At 44.8% G+C, this 24,482-nt stretch overlaps 1 protein-coding gene across 1 annotated transcript in view; it reads left to right on the top strand.

Annotated features, from left to right (window-relative positions):
* LOC148454117 (uncharacterized) overlaps window positions 1-18,740 on the top strand; it is a 77,800-nt gene extending 59,060 nt beyond the window's left edge. The window contains exons 2-4 of the mRNA XM_088461241.1: window positions 17,339-17,403; window positions 17,538-17,599; window positions 18,105-18,740. Of these exons, the coding sequence (XP_088317367.1) occupies window positions 17,339-17,403; window positions 17,538-17,599; window positions 18,105-18,353 (376 nt within the window). The 3' untranslated portion in view covers window positions 18,354-18,740. The remainder of the gene's footprint in view (window positions 1-17,338; window positions 17,404-17,537; window positions 17,600-18,104) is intronic.
* Window positions 18,741-24,482: the final 5,742 nt, after the last annotated feature.

Here is a 24,482-nt window from a genome sequence, read left to right on the forward strand (position 1 = left end):
TGCTAATTTTCGGAGACAGCTGATTTGCTGACATTTGCGGGGACAGCTGATCCTTGGAGCAATAATGAATTGTCCTGGCGCTCGCGGCGAGACAGATAATTAACATAATGAATAGGCCTCTAAAAGAGAGATGTGTCACACATGCCCATAACCATAACATTTTTGAGTACCACAGTACTCATGTTTGTATTATTATTATTATTATTATATTTGTTTCTATGGATAAGTTGTGTCAGTCTGCAGCCAAGTGTATTTTGTTTTTCTGCTAAAGTATCTGTCTCATATTTGACAATCATTCTAGTATATGTTGCTTGGGGGTATGTTTATAAGACTTACTTGCCTGGGCATGACCATTCACTGCTATATTTAATATCTAATTAAGGGAATGTTTAAGACTATACTGTAAAAGAAAAATGTTATGCAATCATTTCCACAGTCACAAAGATGTACATTGTAAATAGTATACATATATACTGTTTCTCTCTCTCTCTCTCTCTCTCTCTCTCTCTCTCTCTCTCTCTCTCATACATACATACAGACATTTTGTACTAGAAGCAATTTTGCACTCACAAAAGCCCTATTCAGCAAACGATGCAGCCTCATTTACAAATCTCTAGTCAATGATGGGGGGAGTAGTATGAGTGGCCACTCCCGAAAATGTGCCTACGGGGCCTCTGCAACAGGGGTTAAAGTGGGCCGGAATGGAGCAGAACTGCGTTCCGTCACTTCTATTTGGAGACGGAACCAGTTCTGGCTTCTCCGACCCACCTCAGCCCGGTGACGCAGGGAGGCTCCATTTGCTGGATGTCCGCTGAGATTTTGTTACCAGTGGGAGCCCGGCTTCCCCCCTGCAGCACCAGTGGCAGCCGGAGGCTGGACCTCAGTCTTGAGCTCTGGCTTCAGGTCCCCCCCACGGGCACTATGGGAGAGACGTCATGATGTCTCTCCCATAGTTCAGAGGAACAGTTAGGCGGACCAGAGGCAACAGACGCAGGAGCGGTGCTTAAGGTAAGTATTGTTCATTTTGTGTGTAAGCGGCTTCACTATTGGGGGTGTAACTTCTGGGGGCATTACTACTGGGGTCACTACTACTGGGAACATTACTATTGAAGGCACTACTACAGGGGGCATTACTATTGGGGGCATTACAACAGGGGGTACCACTCCTGGAGGCACTGCATAAGGGGCACCACTAATGGGAGAATTGCATAAGGGGCACCACTACAATGGGCATTGCATAAGGGGCACTACTGCTGTGGGCATTATGTGTAAGGGGCACTACTGCTGTGGGCATTGTATAAGGGGCACTACTACTGTGTACATTATGTGTATTAGGGGCACTACTACTGTGGGCATTGTGTATAAGGAGCACTGTTGTGTGTCATACATGAATAAAGAGACACTACTATGTGGTGTAATGTGAATTAAGATTGTGCTACTGTGTGCTGTAATTTGAATTAGGAATACTATTGTGTGTCCACGCCTCTTTCTTTTGAGACCATGCCCCTTTAAGCTTGCACTGTCCCTTTTTTGAAAAAAGTGCCATAGCTTGAGTTCTACCACTTCTCTAGGACCACTTTAAGCACTGCCCTGCACTGCTGGTGCCGTACCTACGCCAGGCGCCTCTTAAGGTCCTGAGTAACCCGGCAGTGTCACAGAAGTGATGTAATGGCGCCATGACTCTGCCTGTCAGAGACTGGATGCGGCTGTGGAACAGAGGCAGTCAAAGCTGGAGGTGCAGCACGAATGGTTGGCATGCATCAGGTCAGTTAATGTGCGTGGGTGGAGGTGGGAGTTGGTGTTGAGAACTATAGATGTGTCCTTGGACATCTAGCCTCAATATACCATGCAGTGCGATCGAGGGTGGCGTGGTCACACCCCTTTATGTAAAGAAAAAAGAAATGTTTTGCAGGGCCATGAAGCGGCGCTACGCGCTGGCGAGGGAGGTGCAGTGAACCCCTCCAGCTCGGCGCATAACCAGTGGGGGGCGTGATCAGCTTGATCGCTCCCCCCACAGGCATAGGAGACTGCTGTGGCTGCTTCTTAGCAGCAGCGGGCAGTCTCCCAGTAGAGCCCAGCATGCAGCAGCGTGTGCTGGGCTGCTGTTATGTAATGGGGGGGGAAGAGCGGTGTCAGGCCCACCAGCAAGCCCGGGCCCGTTTAATTAGTACCCGCTCCCCCCCGTCTCATTGCCCCTGAGTGCGATATGCTTGGTGTGAGCGAGCCATTAGGTCCAGTGCAACTCTGCATCTTTTTTTTTTGCCGAAAATGTGTCTAAAGGCCCCCATACATCAGCAATTGATTGCAGCAATCATGCAATTTGCAATCGATTGTGTATAAAAATCTTTCCCTTTTTCAATCGATTGCAGAATTGCCACAATCGATTGAAAAAGGGAAATACTATTATACACAATCGATTGCAAATTGCACAATTGCTGCAATCAATTGCTGATCTATGGGGCCTTAAGTCGCAATGTGATGTGACTAGGATGCACCATGAGACTGTGCTGATTAATTTGATATGTAACACCTGTATGTCTCTGTGAGCGACTGACTGTCTTAATCAGAATGCAAAGTACTATGATGCAGTAGCCGCAGCTTTTTTCCATGCCGTTTACAGTATCAGTCACACACACAGATATACAAGTGTCACATATCAAATTAATCAGCACTGTCTCCTGGTGCATCCTAGTGACATCGCATTGTGACTTAGACGCATTCTCTTAAAAAAAAAGATGAAAAAATACACCCGGTGCTACCATAGTCTCACGGGTCCTGGCGCGCCAAGAGGGTCAATTTGGCACCAACTACAGCAGGGATGGGGAACCTCAGGCCCGGGAGCCGTATAAAGCCCGTGGAACATGTGGTCTGGCCCTCTGAGCTTTTTTTCTGCTAGCCTCATCTGGCTAGCAGGGTGCCTAGAATGGCACCCTGCAGCCAGAATCTATGTAGCAGTGCCGCCTGGAGCGTCCTTAGGACGCTTCAGACAGTAATACACCGCTGTCTTAACAGCTCCCCAGAGCATCCTCAAGATGCTCAAGGCATTGCTGTAATCACCGGAAATTGTGGGCCCCACCCCCTTGTGACATCACACGGAGGGGGCTTGCCCTGCACCGGGTCCATGAATAATGTTATACATATCAAAATGGCCCTCGGCAGAAATAAGGTTCCCCACCCCTGAACTACAGTAAAGATTAGTGGGGACACATCTGTAGAGATGAGCGTTTTAGTTTTGTTGAAAACAAAACACACCCGAACTTGGCTCGAATAACTTTTGGAGCTCCGTAGTCACAGCTCGGGTCTACCCCGTAAGTTCGGATCTGAAATTATATGATTTTAGCTGTTTTGTACAATTTTAAAGAAATCCAAAGCCAAAAACGAAATTGAACCGTCCAAAACACTTGACGGTGATTTTGCCAAAACCAAAACATTTCAGGGTGGATTTGGCAAAACCAAAACACAGGTGCCCATGCACACCTCTATTGAGAACACAATACAAAATATAGAGACTGAGGTTGGGAAGGGTGGACAATATCCACAGATGGGGAAGCAGTACAGAAAATACAAATGGTGGGGTAGGACACAATACAAAAACAGAAAATTGGGTTGTGTACACTTCAGAACATACAGATGAAGGGATGGGAAGGTCACAATACTGGGCTTTTTTTTCCTTTGGTAGGTGGATAAAGAACATAGGGCCTGATTCAGAGCCGCTCGTAAGCAGCCGCTCGTTCGTTCCGAGCGATGTTAGCCCAACTGCGCATGCGTACGGATCGTTATACGCATGCGCTAACCAGTCAGTGCGGCCGAAATTCATGTGCTCGCAAAATAGCGAATGCCTGCTATTTTGAGTGACAGAAAGAGGCGTATGTGGGTGGTAACAGGGGAAGGTGCTTGAAAATGGGGAGTGGAAATCAGAACGCAGGCGTGCTTAAAGGTCAAAACGGGCGTTTTTATTGACCACGTCACTGGGTTATTTTATAGTCAGAACTGCTCGCAAAATTGTGGTAGCAAACACCAACCCCAAGAATAGCGAGCAGTTCATACCCTTGTCGATGTACTCGATTAATCTAATAAATAGCGACATGACGTAGGATGCGAGCGGCCAGGGGGCGTATTTTTCCAAAAAACGAACGCAAGTTTTGTTCGCTCGTTCAGACATAGAGGCGTGAACAGACCGCAAACAGCGAACGGTTCATTTGAATAGCCACCCCTTGTTTTAGAACGAACGACCGCAAATAGCGAGTGGCTCTGAATGAGGGCCTTAATACAGATAAAACAGATGAGAGGGGAGAGCACAATACAAGATATACAGATGGGGGGAGACCAATACAGATACAGGGAGCACAATATTGAACATATAGAGGGGTGGGGGGCAGGACATACAGATGAGGTGGGGATATACAGATGGGGGGCATGTGGGGAGTCTGATGGGCCTTATAAGAGGCACGTGAGAAACACCTGTGCTTGTAAAGCCTATTTTTCCATGTTTGTCCCCGCTCATATCAAAAGTTTGCTATGCCAGACAGCATACTAAGGGCATATAGTGTGCATAGCCCAGTGCCACACTTGTACCTCTTTGCACACCATAAAGAACATTGATCAAATAGCTGGAAAATTTCAGGGACCAGGGATAGGCAGCTGTGCCGCTTCCTCAGCCTTGCACCCTGGGTAGCGGCACAGGTCGCACCTCCCTAGATATATCCTATTTAAAGGTGTTGCGGAGCCTCTATAAAAACATTAAAACTTACTTTTACATAATATTTATCAGAATGTCATTAGCACATACTTACACTGTGGGGTCTATTTACTAAGCAGTGTTAGGAGACAGAGTGAAAAGTGATAAGAAAGTGATAAGGTGCCAGGCAATCAGCTCCCAACTGTCATCTCACAGGCTGTGTTTGAAAAATGACAGTTGGGAGCTGATTGGCTGGCACACTTTCTTATCACTTTTCATTGTGTCTCCTAACACTGCTTAGTAAATAGACCCCTTTGGAAGATATACAGCTCTTTTGTCTATCTTCAGGTCTCTCCATCTTTCATCTTCGTAGTTTCTGACTTGAACTTATGAAACAGCATTTCTGACAGCAGAGAAACTCATAAGGCTGGATCATTGCTACTGTACATTCAGTTACCCTGGATTTATTATTATTCAATCCATACGCATATACTGTGGCTGGATGATTTGTTACAGGTATTTGAGTACATTATACTAGTTCATTTGTTAGGACAGAATAACATCCATTTAAGTAGTGTACACTTAGCAGGAACATTCTCTTCATTTGACCCAACAAATGAAGATGAAGTATCCACACTCTTCTCATCCTCCTACTCTACTTCCTCTCCTCTGGATCCTATACCCTCACAAATCGGTAAAACTCAGTCTCCTGTGCTCATCCCACCCTTAACTAAAATCTGTAATATCTCTTTCTCTATTGGTGTTTTTCCATCACTGTTCAAGCATTCAGTGATTGCTCCCATTTTGAAAAAACTAAATTCTGACCTAAAAGCTCTCTCTATTTACCATCCTATCTCCCAGTTCCCATGCCCCTCCAATTTACTGGAGAGACTTGCCTACACTCGCCTCACACACTTTCTTAACTCGCACAACTTATTGGATCCAGTCAGGTTTTCTTTCCCACCATTCCACAGAGATAGCACTGACTAAGGTAGTAAATGATCTGGTCACTGCCCAGGCTAAAAGCCATTACTCACTTCTAATTCTTCTAGATCTCTCTGCTGCCTTTGACACTGTTGACAACTCTCTTTTCAAACAAACACTACAATACCTAGGTCTTCAAGGCACAGCCCTTTCTTGGTTCTCATCCTACCTATCTAATCGCTCTTTCACTGTTTCCTTTTCTGACTCCTCTTCGCTACCTATCAGTTACCGCAAGACTCTGTCTTAGGTCCTCTGCTTTTCTCAATCTATACCACTTTTCTTGGCAAACTTATCAGTTTCTTTGGTTTTCAGTATCATCTTTACGTGGACAATACTGAAATCTACCTATCTTTCCCAGATATTTCACCATCTGTGCTGGTCAGTGTCACTGAATGTCTCCCTGCCATTTCATCTTTGATGGCATCTCGCCACCTCAAACTTAATATATCCAATACAGAATTAATTATATTTCCACCGGCCAATAGTAGTTACCAACCTGATCTCTCTATCACTGTTGATAACTTGAAATCAACCTCACCCCACAACCCCGCTGCCTAGATGTCAAAATGGGATCTCTGGCACATGCCCAGTGGAGCCGCTCCATACGCCAGTCGCGCTATGCTGTGGTGTTTGGAGGATCATAGTACTACGCATTCTCAGTGGTTCAGGAGTCACACATAATGAGATCTCTGGTGCATGCCCAGTGGAGCTGCTCCATATGCCAGTCGTGCTATGTTGTGGCGTATGGAGGATCATAGTACTACGCATGCCCAGTGGGTCGGGAGTCACATGCAGTGCATCCCAGACTTAGACATTATAGTGATTTCATTATTTTATGGACTAGTAATTGACTGTTTGAAAGAGGGATCTCAGTATTACATCTGACTGTGCATTTTATAATGCACACTTGCGGCACTAAAAATACACAAAAATACCAAGTGCCAAGAAGGAGTGTGAGCCAGTACTTATGATAATAAAATCAAATATTTAAGAAGATGCCCTCCACCTGGGAGTATGCTACCACTCCCAATTGGCACAGAGAAAGTGCCCAAAAGCTAAAAATAGGTATAGGTGGAATGGCGCTAAGTACACATTAAAACATGAGAAATATGTAAATATACCTTTTATTATGATACAAAGATCGATAAACAGTGCTGATAGGCAAGGGAAGAAATTGCAATGATTGACATAGACAAATGTAACGAGATCTCTGCAGCAATGAATATGTAAAAAATGTTAATGCTGTGCTGTATCAAACTGCAACAATAGTAGCAAGAAAGTGAATGTATCTGAACTAATGAATGTCCGTTCCAAAGGAGGATGTGTAGCTCCAAAAATGGTATAGTGTCAGTACTGGTTGACAGCCGAGGGTTAAACCAAAAAAATGGAGTACCCTGTAGGTCAAACTGTCATATAGTCTGGATGGCATATGCACCAATCCTGAAAATTAATGGCTAATAATAGATAGGCTCACCTGCGTGGCCATGGTGTTTAATCTGTCCAGAGAAAGATGCGGTGCCGACCCAAGGGTATGGAAGGCCGGTCCGCAGCTGGAGGAGCCGAGAGGTGAGGGGAAATGCTGATGCATGTATGGGTGCAATGGAGCTGTGAGCTCTGAAAATCCAGAGGTGTGGCAGGATGGAACAGACGGCGGTAAGGCAGTAGGACTCCCAGCAGTGTGGTAGCTCTCTCCACAGAGATGTAGAGGCGTGTGTGAAGCATGCTAGGCTGAGCCACAGCTGGCAGGCGGATCCTGTGCTGGCTCAAATTGGGCTCGGAGTCAGAGGAAATCCGGGTGGTGTATCAGTCCACTGGCTGGATGGATCATGCAATAATGGAACAGTTAAATGGAAAAGTGGTCTCTGTAACCCTTAACGTGTTTCACTGCATGGAGCAGCTTCTTCAAAAAGGCAGCGCTGTCCCAGACACTATAGTGATTTCATTATTTTAGAAACTAGTAGCGGGCTTTGTTTAAAAGTGATGTCTCTGTATTGCAAACTGCGCATTTTAAGATGCACACTTGCGGCACTGTCGGCATGTTGGCGCTGTGGTAGCTGCCAGATCTGAGGGTTGCAATGTGCGACACAATGGGATCTCTGGTGCATGACCAGTGGAGCCGCTCCATACGCCAGTCGCGCTATGCCATTGTGTATGGAAGATCATAGTACTACGCATGCCCAGTGGGATGGGAGTCACACAAAATGGGATCTCTGGCGCATGCCCAGTGGAGCCGCTCCATACGCCAGTTGCGCTATGCTGTGGTGTATGGAGTATCATAGTACTACGCATGCCCAGTGGGTCGGGAGTCACATACAGTGCATCCCAGACTTGGACACTATAGTGATTTCATTACTATATGGACTAGTAGTGGGCTGTTTAAAAGAGGGATCTCTGTATTACAAACTGACTGTGCATTTTAAAATGCACACTTGTGGCACTGTCTGCGCTATCCCACACACTATAGTGATTTCATTACTTTAGAAACTAGTAGTGGGCTCTGTTTAAAAGTGAGGTCTCTATATTACAAACTGATTGTGCATTTTAAAATGCACACTTGCGGCACTGTGGTGGCTGTCAGCTGAGGGGGGTTGCAATGGGATCTCTGGTGCATACCCAGTGGAGCCGCTCCATATGCCAGTCATGCTATGCCATGGCGTATGGAGGATCATACTACTGCGCATGCCCAGTTCGGGAGTCACACACAGTGCATTCCAGACTTACAGTAGACACTATGGTGATTTCATGACTTTAGGAACTACTGCAGTAGTGGGCTGTTTGAAAGAGGGATCTCTGTATTACAAACTGACTGTGCGGTTGAAGTTGCACACTTGTGGCACTGTCGGCGCTGTCCCAGACTTAGACACTATAGTGATTTCATGACTTCAGAAACTGGTAGTCGGCTCTGTCTGAAAGAGGGGGCTCTGTATTACAAACTGAGTGCGCGTTTTAAAGCGCATTCTTGCGGCACTGTCAGCAAATTGGCACCAGATCTTGGGGTTGCAATGGGATCTCTGGCGCATGCCCAGTGGAGCCGCTTCATACGCCAGTCGCGCTATTCCATGGCGTATGGAGGATCATAGTACTGCGCATGCCGCGGAGCAGGCAACCACCACAGTGCCGACCTGCCGAAAGTGTGCATCTTAAAATGCACTGTCAGTTCGTAATACAGAGACCCCACTTTCAAACGGCCCACTACTAGTTTCTAAAGTCAATAAATAATTATAGTGTCCAAATCTGGGACAGCGTCGACTATGACGACATTGAATTCAACCGCAGAGTTTGTAATACAGAGACCTCACTTTTAAACAGAGCCCACTACTGATTCTAAAGTCAAGTCTGGGACAGCGCCGATAGTACCGCAAGTATGCGTCCTAAAACGCACTGTCAGTTTGTAATATAGAGACACGTCTTTCTGGATTGACTTCTAGTTCAGTGATGGTTTAATTCACCACTGTTTTCTGCAGCGACCAACACATTCATAGCGGCACATTAGTTGTACTAGCAGATGGGGGATGGTGTCCTTGGCAATGGTCTCCATCCTCCCCTTTTCAGGGCACAAGGGCAGACCTTGAGCTGATTGCTTATATGGCTAACAGAGCGTCCTTTATAATGGTAATGAAAGGCTCTTGCTTGCTTTGGGGGAAGGGACCTGATGCACTGTGTGTGACTCCCGACCTACTGGGCATGCACAGTGCTATGAGCCTCCATACGCCACAGCATAGCGCGACTAACAGGGTGCTACATGGCTATAGAGCGGCTCCACTGGGCATGTGCCGGAGAAACCATGTGCAAGCCCTGGAGCTTGTAATCCAGGGACCCCTGTAACTCAGACCCCACTACTAGTTTCTAAAACATGCATTCTCTACAGTATATAAGTCTGGGACAGTGTCGCAAGTGTGCGCTTTAAAACGCACAGTCAGTTTGTAATTCAGGGACCCCTTTGACTCAGACCACACTACTAGTTTCTATGACATGCATTCTCTACAGTATCTAAGTCTGGGACAGTGTCACCACAGCATAGCGCGACTGGCGTATGGGACAGTGCCGCAAGTTTGCATCTTAAAACGCAATGTCAGTTTGTAATACAGATACCCCACTTTCAGTGCGTGTGACTCCCGACCCACTGGGCATGCGTAGTACTATGATCTGCCATATGCCACAGCATAGCATGAATGGCGTATGGAGCAGCTCCACTGGGCATGCACCAGAGATCCCATTGCAACCCCCAGAGCTGGCAGCCACCACAGCGATGACATGCCGACAGTGCCGCAAGAGTGCGTTTTAAAACGCACAGTTTATAAAACAGAGATCCCTCTTTCAAACAGCCCTCTACTAGTTCCTAAAGTCATGAGATCACTATAGTGTTTAAGTCTGGGATGCACTGTGTATGACTCCCAACCCACAGGGCATGCATAGTACTATGATCCTCCGTACACCACAGCATAGCGTGACTGGTGTATGGCGTGGCTTAACCGGGCATGAGCCAGAGAACCCATTGCAACCCCCAGAGTTGGCAGCCACCACAGCGCTGATGTGCCGACAGTGCCGCAAGTGTGCCTTTTAAAATGCACAATCAGTTTGTAATACCTCACTTTTAAGCAGCCCACTACTAGTTTCACTATAGTGTATAAGTCTGGGACAGCGCCGACAGTGCCAAAAAAAGATTATTCTTTTCCAGGGCTCGAAGCCGGGACAAGCACTGTTGCAAAACGATCACCTAACCTCTAGCCCACACGCTTGCTATATCAAGAACAGCACATAGCAGGCTCATCCTTGTGCATTCCACCCACCCGCTGCTGTTTTTAATAATAAAAAATTATACTAATACATATATACACAGTACCCCACCATTAGAGAATAATTCATCCCATCTCATTGAAAGCTGTGTGTGCATCTCATTAATCTACAGTATCGTATACCGTAATAACACGGTCAACTACACTACTGTACAGTTATGTACAGTATGTGTACTGATTTGCGTCCCGTTCTAAGAGCTTATGTGTTATTAAAAAGATTGGCTGTGCGAACATGCAAATACTGTACACTGCGTGAATGTGATATCCATCCAATTTAACAGTATGGTATTCAGTACAAATTACAACAGTGGAGCACTCGCCACCCAGCGGTTAAGTGCTGTATTACATGCTGTAGCGTATCTTTTATTGAATACCATGGTACGCCAAAGTCCAGCCTTCATGGCGTAACACAGAACCCTGAATGGCGCGCTATGAGCAACAAACTAGCTAGGCACATCTGTATCATCACATATTTTCTCTTTCTTCAATTTCACATCCTCCTAACCCTAGGCCAACTTTCCTGTGTGACTGAACCATACAGCTCACCAATAACATCTGCAATTTGGCTGGACCAATTGGCAATATGTAGCACCTATCCTTGTGTATCTACACCTATTTCCCTATAAATTGTAAGCTTGCAAGCAGTGCCCTCTTACCTTTATGTCTGTCTGTTACTACCCAATGTTGTCCTATTGATGTTGTTTCCATTAGTAAAGTGCAACGAATATGCTGCGCTATATAAGAAACTGTTAATAAATAAATAAAATAAATGTATGTGTGAACAGACTTCTTAATATCTGTGGTCTCGTATTTGAATCGTATTTAAACTGTGTTTGTCCAAGATTAAACATGTATAGTATCGATTGAACACGGGGCTTTTTTTGTTCCTGAAATCCAGAAATTTACTAAGCTCCCATGTTTCACGGAATCATGTTTTTCGATGGTGTATGTATTCGTATTTGTGTACCGTGTTTTACTTGCAAGTTCACAAACACTCCTGTAAACTAAATTTTTTTTCGTTGCGGTCCGTATTTTCCAATTGCAGCCACATTCTGAAGAATACGGTAGTACACGTAAGTCGTTTTTCATTAGTGGAAAGTGTAAGATGTGGGAGTGACATGTCAGAGCCTTATAAAAACGCCCCAAATCGTCCGAACCTCTTGGGTTTAGTGAGAGGAGTAGGGTTAGATGTTAGTGGAGGTGTGCTTATTAATATTGTTCTAAGCAATTTCTGAGTACTGTATTGTGTTTGATACTTGTGGTGTTATTTAAAAGTCTGTCTTATTTTTCTGTCTTTGTTTGTTTTTATTGCAGTCTCTTATCAGTGGTTGTGTGTTTGTTTTTTTGTCTGTGTCTGTGGTGTGTGGGTGCTGTGTGTGGTGGTAGTGTAGGAGTCTGTTTGTCTTTATTTTTCAGTGTTCTGCATTTAGGGTATAAGGTCAGGGGCAGAGGGTAGTGAGGTGGAGGAGGTGGCAGGCCTCTGACATTGAAAGTGATGTGCAGGCCAGTCCTCGCACCAAGACAGGACGCAATGTAAAATTTTCCTTTGCGGAGAATATGGCCCTGGTCACAAAGGTTATGCCACGTTTGGGCTCAGAAGATCTTCCACAGCTGGTTTAGAAGTTGGGATGCTAGGTTGAGGAAAAAAACGGAGGCGAGGGGCCTGAATATATGTCTTCGTCATCCACAAATACCGGATATTGGCTAGACCTGACCAAAGGCACGGAGTCTAACCTAGTGGGAGGTGTTCACCAGTGACCCCTCCAATCGGGATATGGGTTTAAGCTGCACCCAGCAGGAAGGTTGCGTCCCTTTGGTCAGGTATCCAGTATAAGTGTGAAATGGAAGAACATAAACACAAGGAAAGCACAGGTGAATGTTACTAGAAGTTAATACTTGGGTGATGTACTGCGTACACACACAGTTGATCCAGATGCAGGACTGGTACAGAAGAATGGCACTAGGAGTCAGTACTTGGGTGATGTACTGAGTACACACACTGTTGATCCAGACGAAGAACTGGTACAGGAGAATGGCACTAGGAATCAGTACTCGGGTGACGTACTGAGTACACACACTGTTGATCCAGACGCAGAACTAGTACAGGAGAATGGCACTAGGTGTCAGTACTCGGGTGACATACTGAGTACACACACTGTTGATCCAGATGAAGAACAGGTAGAGGAGAATGGCACTAGTAATCAGTACTCGTGTGATGTACTGAGTACACACACTGTTGATCCAGATGCAGAACTGGTACAGGAGAATGGCACTAGGAGTCAGTACTCGGGTGACATACTGAGTATACACACACTGTTGAATAACACTTGGAATAATACACTAGAAGAAATGAGCATGGAACCTGGGACGCTGCAACAGCAAGTAATCCCTGCAAGTAGCAAAGTTGTTCAGGCAACTTCCTGTTGCCCAGAGCCCGGCTAAATACCCTAAGGTAGTGATCCATTGAAGGATGGTGTCAGCTAACAGCAACCAATGCTACCATTGGGTAAAGGGCTAAGCAGGTGATGTAGACTGTCATGGGTGAGTCCATGATGGTAACCGCAGGAACCAAATCACAGAGCAACACATGGATGTCCTAGCAGACCCCAGGAATAATCCTCAGCACGTCACTCGCCGCCACATCTGGCGTCTGGCTGCACGGGAGGTCAGGGGAAGTCAGCGCTGAGTTGAGTAATGGCTGATCCTAGGCCGTGACCTGACAGTAGCTGCCCCCTTACAGAGTGGACTCTGGACACCTAAAAGGCTTATCAGGAATTTTTTTATGAAAGGCTCGAATAAGCCGTGGAGCATGGACATCAGACGCCTTGATCCATGCCCGTTCTTCAGGTCCATACCCCTTCCAATCAATCTGATATTGAAGATGATTCAACTGATGTCGAGAGTCAAAGATATTCTCTATTTTGAATTCAGCTCCCTGTTGAGTATGAACTTGAGGTGTCCTGGGTGGAGACTGCTGGAATTGGTTACGAATTAATGGTCGTAGTAGAGAAACATGAAATGTGTTAGATATTTTCAATTGAGGTAGCTCCAATTTATACACCACCGGATTGATAACCTTTAAAATGCGATATGGTCCGATGAAGCACGGAACAAATTTCATGCTAGGGACCTTCAACTGAATGTTCTTAGTTGACAGACCGCCATACTCTGTCTCCAACTCTCAGAAGAGGAACGGCAAGACGTTTTTGGTCCGCAAACTTCTTATGCACTGTCTTGTATACCTGCTTGTGGTGAGGAAATAAAGCTTCTGTTGGATTTTACCCGGTCTACTGTATGTAATTCTTGTCACATTTGGCACCCGAACAGGGACCTTGCTGGATACTACTATGCAGCAAGAGCCCAGATACAGTGACCGAATCCACCCACAGTGGCACTGAGATGCATTGCAGGACGCTACCCGCTGCGCAGCGGTTTGGTGAATCTGAGTCGTATTACTAGCAGCTGGGTAGGTGAGGAAGATGGCCCCAGGAGAGGGAGATGGCCTTATAAAATCCTTTGGCAAGATTCTCCTTAATATAGTCGGACATGGCAGCTATTTACGGAACGGTTAGAGGATATATACGAGGTAGTAGACATCAGAAAAATCTTGATATGGTTACGGCAGACAAGAGTCCGGTTTAGGAGTAGATTTGTCAGATGCTGGAAGAATTGTGGAAGATACATTAGAGACTTGTTGGGTTTGTACTGGAGCTACATGAGGAACACACCAGTGAAAACAATTGGGTCCCCAAGCCAGTACATGCATGGTGGACCACTTCAGCATAGGTTTGTGGATTTGAAACCAAGGCAGACCTAACACCAGAGTATGGGAAGTTTTAGGTAGAACTAGGAATTATATCTCATCTTGATGTAAGCATCCTACCCAAAGTGAAACTGGTAGGGTAACAGAAGAAATGACGTCTCGGTAAGGGTCAGTTTGCTTGGGAGAGATTGTACTGGAATTCCCAATTCATGCGTCAAAGATTCAGAAATAAAATTTCTTACGGCTCCTGAGTCCACCAAGGCTTTAATACTTTTGACTTGAGTTTTGACATGAATGTCCATTGGAAGTAAACTATCTAATACATGGGAAGGCTTAAATAGCACCCCCCAACCGGACACTCCTGGAACCAGTTAGGGTCTCTCATTTCCCGAGAGAAGAGGACAGTTTTTAAGAATATGACCAGGAATAGCGCAGTAGAGACAAAGCTTGTTCTGGAATCGGTGAGTCCGCTCGGCCAAAGTTAAGCGTGATCTGTTGCCCTGCATGGGCTCCTCTTTAGATGGTGATCCTTGATATGATCTTCAAGCCCCCTACTAGCCTGCTGGCACAAGTCAATCTTAATGCACAAATAAATTACTTAGAGACTCAAGAACATCTCGAGAAGCTAGTTCATCCTTCATTTTCTTGGACAACCCATGAAGAAACGCTGCCTGAAGCGCCTCATCGTTCCATTTTAATTCCGAAGCAATTGTTTGAAATTAAACAATGTACTGACCCACGGTACTGGTCCCTTGTCGGACTCAAAGGAGGTCTGAGGAGGCCGAGCAGACCGGCCTGGCTCATCGAAAATTCTTTTGAAGGAACTGATAAATTAGAGAGACTAGATAATCAGCCCATTCCCATAATGGAGAGAACCTGTCAAAGGCGGTTCCAGAAAGCAAGGAGATGATGTATGCCACCTTTGACCTTGATGTTGGAAAATTCTGGGGTAGACACTCGAACTGTATCTCACACTGATTGATGAAGCCCCGGCAGCACCTGGGTTTTCCATCAAAACACTCAGGAGAGACCAACTGCAGGCAAGACTTTAGAATTACTGCTACTGGAGGATTTACAGGAGCAGATACAGGAGGAGAAGGAAGTAGAGTAGCCAGAATCGACTGTATTGAAAGTAACTGACCGGAGAGTTCCTGGAGATATTGAGCCACCTGATTTTGTTCAGCCTCCTGATTCTCCATGCGAGATCTTTTAATGCCCCTGCACTCTGAGCTCCCGTGACTTCCATATGGCCTGAACAAACTGTCACATTTCGACTCAGAAGATCTTCCACAGATGGTTTAGAAGTCTGGGTGCTCGGCTGGGGAAAGAACTGGAGGAGAGGGACCTGGATATATGTCTTCCTCATCAATGAATACCGGATGCTGGCTAGACCTGACCAAAGGCGCGGAGTATAACCTACTGGGAGGTGTTCACCAGTGACCTCTCCAATCAGGATATGGGTTTAAGCTGCACCCAGCAGGCATGTCGCATCCCTTTGGTCAGGGATCCGGTACAAGTGGGAAATGGAAGAACACAAAAACAGGGAAAGCACAGGAGAATGGTACTAGAAGTCAATACTTGGGTGACATACTGAGTACATACACAGTTGATGCAGATGCAGGACTGGTACAGAAGAATGGCACTAGGAGTCAGTACTTGGGTGACGTACTGAGTACACACACTGTTGATCGAGAAGCATTAACTGGAACGGGTATGGCACTAGAAGTCAGTACTCAGATGACGTACTAAGTATACACACTGTTGAATAACACTTGGAATAATACACTAGAGCCCGGCTAAATACCATAAGGTATCGATCCATTGGAGGATGGAGTCAGCTGACAGCAACCAATGCTACCATTGGGTAAAGTGCAAGTCAGGTGATGTAGACTGTCATGGCTGCATGCATGACGGTAACTGCAGGAACCAAATCACGGAGCAACACATGGATGTCCTAGCAGACCCCAGGAATAATCCTCAGCGTGGTCACTCGCCGCTGCACCTGGCATTTGACCACACAGGAGGTCAGGGGAAGCCGGCGCTGAGGTGAGTAACAGACGATCCTAGGCCGCAAACTGTCAGGTTATGAACCACCACCAGCAGCTGTTTGGTCGGGAGGCTGCACGTGTCACCACCAAGAGGAAGAACGCCATATGGGACAAGGTGGTGGCTGGTGTCAATGCAGAGGGACCTGTGCGCATTGTGCCAAAAACGTGCAGCACTGCAGGGAGGGGGGCAGATATAAAATTTACAGCAAGATATTTATGAGTGGTCTGTCCTAAATGGTATCTACATTGCAGCTTAACATTAAAAATATCTTGGATTTGTGGGCTACATGCTAAATTAGCCAGTTAAGACCCAGCATTGTTTTTAGATTGGTCCCTCTTAGCAACATGCATGTCTGGAGAAATGTATGGAAGTGTCCTGTTGCATACAATAGTAAGAAGTTTGGTTTTATATTTGTTCATTTTGAACACACAGCCAAAAATGTCATATGCATTGTCTAATAAAGGGTATTTCTACATCTGGTTCTTTAGGTGTTGTTATGCAGCCTATTCCAGCATTGCCAGACACAGTGTAATCATTTGGACCAAGAAGTTATCACCACAAAAAATTGTAAAGGCATGCTGGTACTTGTTGTTACACAACAGCTGAAGAGGCACTGCTTAAGAAGTTCTGACTTTACATTTTCTAAAAATGTCTGTATTGCATCCAAACCAACTGCAATTCACAAATAATATAAGTCTTGTGTTGCAAACTGTCTTTCCTCTACAGCATGGTTTTAAAAGTGTGATGTTGTATTGCTACGGAACACAAATGTCCATCTCTCTGCACAAACTGGATTTACATACACAAAAACAATGTACAAACACTTATCAGCATCCCTGTTGTTCAGTAATATCAATACAGTCCATAAATGACTCCTTCATTTTCAGACTAAATGAGTCCAAAATATTATTTTTGAAAAAGAGTACATCATGGACATTTGGCTCAAACTACTGTACTCAATGGTCATTGTTTCACTTGCTTCATTTCAGTCATATTAAAGTCAGTGTAAAACATGTTCTCATGCAGTATGTGTTGATTTTAATTCAAACCAAATTTTTTACTTTACAGCACAAAGAAGTCTGCCCATAGGCCTACACACACACAACAGCATGTGGATGATGGCAAGAGAGCAGGTCATTAGTGACAAATGTACATTTTTGGGCGGTACTTAAAGAATTATTTGTTTAACAAAATTGATGTCAAATTATTTTGAAAAGCCTTCTGCATCACCTGCACCCTGACCATATGTTTCTGTTGCACCATCCAGGCCCCCAATACCCATCATGGAGGAAACACAGGAGCAGCCACTCCATTCATCGCTTCTTCTGGGTGAGTCAGTTGGCACATAAAAAAAAAACATTGTCATTGCAACACACCCTTTATCAGCAAAGTGTAGACTATACTCATTTATTTTGCACTAAATTTGTCAGTAAACAAAACAATAAATATTAGTTTAAGGCATTTTAAAGCATGTACACAGACATACCTGTGCAAAACACACTAGTACCTAGCTGTCCCTTGCACTACAATGCTAATACCTTGCATTGTAGTGGTTAGAAAAACATCAACAACAAAGCATTTTGTAGTTAGAAGCCAAAATAATTTAAAAATGAAGTACTGCTGTATTCCAGCAAAGTTTTCACAAAATAACTGACACTAATGTCTTAGGGAGCATGACCCATGAAGGCAAAATAATGTTAAAAATCAATTTATTGTGGAGTACAATGCCATTTGTTAGCTTCCTACAACACCTACAATATGTAGTTCTTTCTGTACATGAACATGTAGAAATGTGTATTTTAAAGGGATAAATTTACGCAATTCTCATCCTTAGTTTCTGAAGACGACGCCCAAGACGACCAGCAGCCTGCAGCCATGGTGGGTTCTGCAAATGAGGATGAAACATTCACCAACACCCCCAGTAATGGGAACCCCACCAGCCCCTCAGTTCAGCGACACTTCTGATCCGCCACCGAACCGTGAGGAAGGGTTTTGGGCCACATGGTCGCAGCACCAAAGTCAGCAGCTGGAATGCTTGCAAAGGCAAGTGCAACACATAGGGGTACAGACCGGTACAGGTTAACTGAAACATAACAACCTCACAAGTGAAGTGACCCGTGTGGCAAACACATTAGACCTAATGAGGGCAGATCCTAACCGGTTCCATGACTCTTTTCTTCAGCTAATGTAAGATAATCGAAAATCAATTTATCCATTGTAGTTGTCTCCATTTACTGGAGACAAATACAAGCAACCAACAAACATTGATTCGACTAATCAAATCCAAAAATTTTACTTCCAGGGATTTAGATACAACCATTTCCCAATTAGGCACACAACTTATAACACAACTACCAGAGCCTAGTTCAAACACTTCAGGGGAAACGACCCACAATCCACACCTACTGGAAGTCCCAAAAGGCACACACTGCGCAGTGGTAATGGTCATGGATCTCAACGCCAGCCATCAAAATCAACTAGGGGAGGGCTTTATTAAAAAAAAAAAAAAAAAAAAACAATATTTGTGAATGTTTGAAAAGTCACAATAATCAAAATATGTTCTTGTTTTCCATTAATATTGATAATGTGAAAAATGTTTTTGTTTTTTTTTAAGAAAATGTTCATTACTTTGTGCTTTTGCACACACTTTGAGTAAAAAAAATTCAGAAAACGTTGGCATTTCGTAAGGTCGTTTTCATATTATTTTCAATATTTGTAAGTAATGTAATAAAGATTTATTTGACACCAAATCGACAAACAGCTTGGCAATAATTTTAACATTTTGAGCTTCTAGAAATGTTCCAAGATGGGTGAAAAAATGAATGATAAAACAAACATTAATAAAGAATTGATTAAGGGTATAGTGAAAGCCATATACTTACTGATGAAGTCTTCTTCAATGAGCTGCTGCTTTACCTGCTACCCAGTTTCTGATGTCAGATTGTCACCAGAAACATTAAATCCTCTGCCTGCTGACTGTCCAATCCATAATCATGTGAATGAGGTTGTCGCAGATTATGTAAAATACAGCAGCTGGGCACAATGTCAGATATTTTTAACGGAGAATACAACAAAATGATACCAGAACTGTCCAGACAGCGGAACCCAGTTTTCAGTAGGCCAAAAATATCTTTCAATCACTGCTCTAGTGGCCTTATGTGTATCATTATACTTATGCTCAGCAGGGGATTCTGGAGGCAACAACTGAGTCAATAGCCAGGTGAAACAGCCATACCCAGAATCTCCTTAAATACAAACATAGAGTAAAAACATGCATATACATTAATAAACATACATGTGTGCTGTCATTAAAGGGTTTGTGAATTCATAACTTACCCAGAAGCCAACCCTGCAACATTTGTCCGGCCTCAGATTTATCATGAAGGGCTGACTGGCTGTGGATAAATGAGTCATGACATGCACCAGGGTAACCCACCACAACACTCATTGCTTTCATGTTTGCATCACAAACCACCTGCACATTAGTGGAGTGTGCATGGTGCCTATTGAGATATGTGCACGGACTCGGGGTGGTCTCAGCCCAATGTGTGTGCAGTTAATCGCACCCAGGACATTAGGCATGCCTGCAATACAATACAAAGCTATGCTGACTGCATGCCACTGTGACTCCTGCCTAGGGAAGCAAAAAGAGTTGGCAATTAGAGGCTGGACGCAAAACGGGATGCAATCGGGAAGCCGTCTGACATTATACCGACAGCCGGATTCCTGACTGTCATATCCCGGCGATGGTGAAATGCGATGGTAGACGCCACTCATTTCACCGACGCCAGGAACGGACAGCCGCAGGGGGGAGGGTTAAGTTTAGCGCACCCGGGGGGGCTTAGGGTTAGGCACCCCCCTGGGATGGTTAGGGTTAGGCTAGGAGAGAGAGGGTTGTGGCTAGGCCCCCCCGTGGGGGATTTAGGGTTAGGCACGCCCCCGGGGGACTTAGGATTAGGCAGCGGGGAAGGGTGGTTAGGGTTAGGCACTTACAGGGGGGATTAGTGTTAGGCACTTGGGGGGAGGTTAGGGTTAGGCACCCCTGAGGAGGGTTAGGGGGGTTAGGTTAGTCATTACTTACCTTACGACGATCGGGACTTCCAGCGCTGTCGGGCTGCCGCTGCCGGGATCTGTTCCAGTGTCGGGCTGCCGGGAATCATACCGATTCCCGTAAAACAAACCTGTATTTGTCTTTAGTAAATTCCTGTGTTTGCGAAAATGGAAAAATACTCCCGTGATTGTAATCTCGAGCAAACACGGAGCTTAGTAAATTTAACCCCTTAATATCCATTAGTCGCCAGGCTATAGTAACATACTAACTGGATAGTGCTGTTCCTCATATTTGGTTCTAAGGAGGGATAACTGGATTATTCAGGCTCTTTTTTAAACTGTTAGATGCACTTACACCAACATCAAGTCTAAAGCTGGCCATACATGGTGCGATTTGTAATTGGATCTGATGTCGCATACGATTTCCCTTGAAAATTCTTCCCTTCAGATTCTGTACGATTTGTGTTAAAAATGCAACGATTCCACATAAGACCATATACGATTTGATCTATCGTACACGATTTGAAATCGTATAAGATAGATTGTATGCAGCAAAATGGCGGTGGGGAGTGGCCAGGGACATCACAGATACTACATCGGATCGCAGATGAACAAAAGTACATACGATGTGTGTCACATCGTATACAATCGGTTGAGATCTCTCTGCAAAACCATCTGATGTGCGATCCAACTAGAGGACGGCGGGGACGCGCATCGGGGTTCGCAGAACACACAAAAAACACCTTTTTTCATACGATTGGGATGTACAACCCGTCAAAACTGTCCATATCGGGTAAAAAAATCGTACTGTGTATGGGCACCTTTAGGGGCATTTGTTCCATAATATATTGCTGTGGTAGAATGTATCCTAATGTATACAATTGATCATTCTGTTGCAATTATATTGTGATAGTTCAGAATATATAAAATAATAACTTGTTTCAACATTGCAAGGATCACTCTTCATTCTTTTGAAATTCCAATTTTTTTTCTTTTCGTCATGTGTTGCACTATATTTGGGAACCAAGCTGCTGCCATTTTTTGGATCTGCAGCTACTTGGCCTTGCTAGCAACACTTACTTTTAAATAGAGCACCAGGCGGGTGAGTTTTTTGTCTCAATATTAATTGCAATTGGCTGCCCCAGCTGTATGAGTTCTGAAATATCATAGAAAAGTAAAGGACATATAAACCCTACCAATAAATGTGGTCTTTTTTTCTTTAAAATATGGTAATGTTAAAATGCATTAAATACCCAGATGTACTGCCTAAAAAACATACCGATCATGCTTGCCATGTAAATATTTCACAATTAGTACATTGGGTGAGCTGTGGCATTTGTCTTTTAGTCCAAGATATGCATCGCTGGTGCTTTCTCTTGGACGCAGGCTGATTCTCAGAGGCCATTTCTTTTGTAGTTATGAGCAAATCCACAAAACAGCTGGAAAGTGCCAAATTTGTATTTACATACTGAAAACACAACTTCCTCCAACAAGCTCCTAGCCCCGACGTCCATCCTCTGTACATCTTAAAGTGCATTCATCTCTTGTCGTCCAGCTGGTTCCCAGCTGCCAGTGGTGAAATACATTCGCTGGCAGTGAACCCACCCGTCTTTTATAGCTATGAAGTTTTGCCAACAGACATCTGTCTTTCTTCTTGATGATTGCAGACCTTGGTGGCAGAGGCTTTAGTGGGGAGTGCCAAGTCTCCTGCCACACCTGCCATAGAAATAGTCTTTCTGCAAAGGAGAAGTATGCTCCACTATTTTGTTTACCTGTGCCAAGATATGTGCAACTTCTACCAGTGACCCTTTAATATAACTTTGTTTTCAAAATATACATGTGACAGACAATGTGGGCCAATGCACTCTGGTGATGTTACTGAGACACAGAGGTGGTTTTGTTCCAGTGTTCATATAATGGTGATGGTCCCTAACCAGCATGGATCAGAGGCTAATTGTTCTGTCAAGTTTCCATTTCCATCCATATTGCATAGACCAGCTACCAGCATACCAACTGCCAACCGCACTATACAGACCTCAATAAATAAGACCACAATGCAGAGATCATTTTTTTTGTTCTTGTAACTAGTTTTTAACTGAAACCCCTTTCCCCTGCATATTCACATGGTGATAGTTGTTGCATTAAAAAAAATAATTGTCAATCCTTGCTGCATATTATGCCTACAAGTGTCCCTTAGTGGCCTCATTCAGACTTGAATGCAAACCCGATGGTTTGCGTAACAAGTCCGATGGTGTGTGGTCTGTGGTCTGCACATGCAGTGACCTGGACACAGCTTGCCAGGCTGTGGACGTCTGTGAACGGGGAATGGGCGGAGTGCCGAGGCCAGGGTCTGCTTCGCCCAACGCATACTACCAAACCTCGGCTGAGCAGATTCGGCAGCCAGTCTGCGTTAACTTAGGCTATTACACTGATGCTTTGATGTGCAAAGCTGCAGGTGGGTGTCTCACTACATCTCCCAGTGGCTGCGACATTTGCATCTGTTCGCATAGCAGCTACGTACACATACTCAGCAGTGGCAGCATTGGCGTACAACTCTGCATCAGGTCCAATCTTACTAAGAACTTCTATGATAAATATATTGTTCCAGATATCCCTGAATGGGTGCCATAATATAATATGAGAGAGCAGGTTAAAATATTATGGTAGTCTATAATATAAATAATAAATGATCTGGCAAAGCTCTTGTGCAGATGGACTTAGATATTGCATTTTCCGGTGCTGCAGTTGCATCCTAATGTCCTTGGTGGCATCACTAAATAGGTGCAATAAAATATTATGTACATTTTTATTTCTTTGGACCTTATAAAATCCATCGACTAAAAGGGTGTAGATTGATTTGCTATAAGGGCAATTGCTGTGTCATTGTATTTCTTCTTAATATTTTGTTCCCCAGTTTAAACCACCCCCAAAATTCTGCCAGTTCCTCCTTCTAAGCCAGATCAATAAGGTTTGCTCTTAATCACTTTATTCTCCCTTCTTTTCTGTATCTGCTGATCTTTCCAGAACTTCGCTAAAGTGATTGCTGCAGATCTGTGCTAAAACGGATGTTATTGAAAGTGAGCTCAAGTATCCTGGACCCATTTTTCTGATTTATTTTCTCACTTTCTTGGTAGCAATTGTTATTGTATCATTCCCAAGAGCTAATATTTGAAACTGTTAGAAAGACCCTTGTCCTGTTGCATCCCCCCCCCTTGATGCAGTACTTCGAGCACGTAGAGAGAGGACTGACTGCTGCAGCAGCCTCTCTCCCCACCCAGTGCTGTCATACTGTGTGCAGGGATAGGGAGAGAGGCTGCTGTAGCAGCAATCAGTCCTCTCTCTCTCTGCTAGAGATGGCTACTGAGTAAGTGTCTCAATACAATGGCTCGAATCATTCAGATGTTCGAATGATTCGAGTCACTCAGCGATTGGTGTGTCGAGACACCTACCTCACTAGTCTCTGTCAGTGCAGAAGTATGATCAGGTTGGATCAGCAGTGTAGGGGGCAGAGCTGTCAGCAACTCACTAAGAGTCACGCTGCTACTGCCAGGGCTCGGGGATGTGCTGTGCACTGACTCAGGAGAGTCAGTGCAGAAGCATGATGTGCACTGCTGGGCTGCAGAGGGCAGAGCTGTCAGCTACTCACTCAGAGTCGCCGGCACCTCTGCTTCCTACAGCTCTAAAGAGCCGTGTCCTGAGACACTGTCTCGAGACACTCCACTGAGTTGAGCCATGTAGCTCAACTCAGTATGGGGAATCAATCTGCCCATCCCTACTCCCTGTGTCACTGCGTGATGTGGCGGGGGTGTGTGATCACATTCGCCCATCACCCCGGACACCGGCACAACCTCTGTGCGGCGCGAAGGGGTCTGGTCACATCTCCCTGGGTTGGCCATGGCCCCTCCCAGTACCAGGCCCTGGCAGAGCTGTCAGCATCCCTGAGGATACAGAGAAGTGTAAGTATTGATGAATAATGGTGGCGTCCTCGCTTGTATCGCTGTGACAAACAATGATACAAACAAAAGATTGCACCAATTGCAGCCTACTAAAAAAGTGTCAGTAAAAGATATTCACACTTTGGGTCTTTTTAAATTTTTCTGTATTACAACATAGCCCCCCGGGCTATTAGCCTAGGCCTGGGGTGCCCTGAAGAGATGGACCC

This window comes from Taudactylus pleione, unplaced genomic scaffold, assembly GCF_031769625.1.
Source record: "Taudactylus pleione unplaced genomic scaffold, aTauple2 ptg001031l, whole genome shotgun sequence".
Classification (NCBI taxonomy): Eukaryota; Metazoa; Chordata; class Amphibia; order Anura; family Myobatrachidae; genus Taudactylus; species Taudactylus pleione.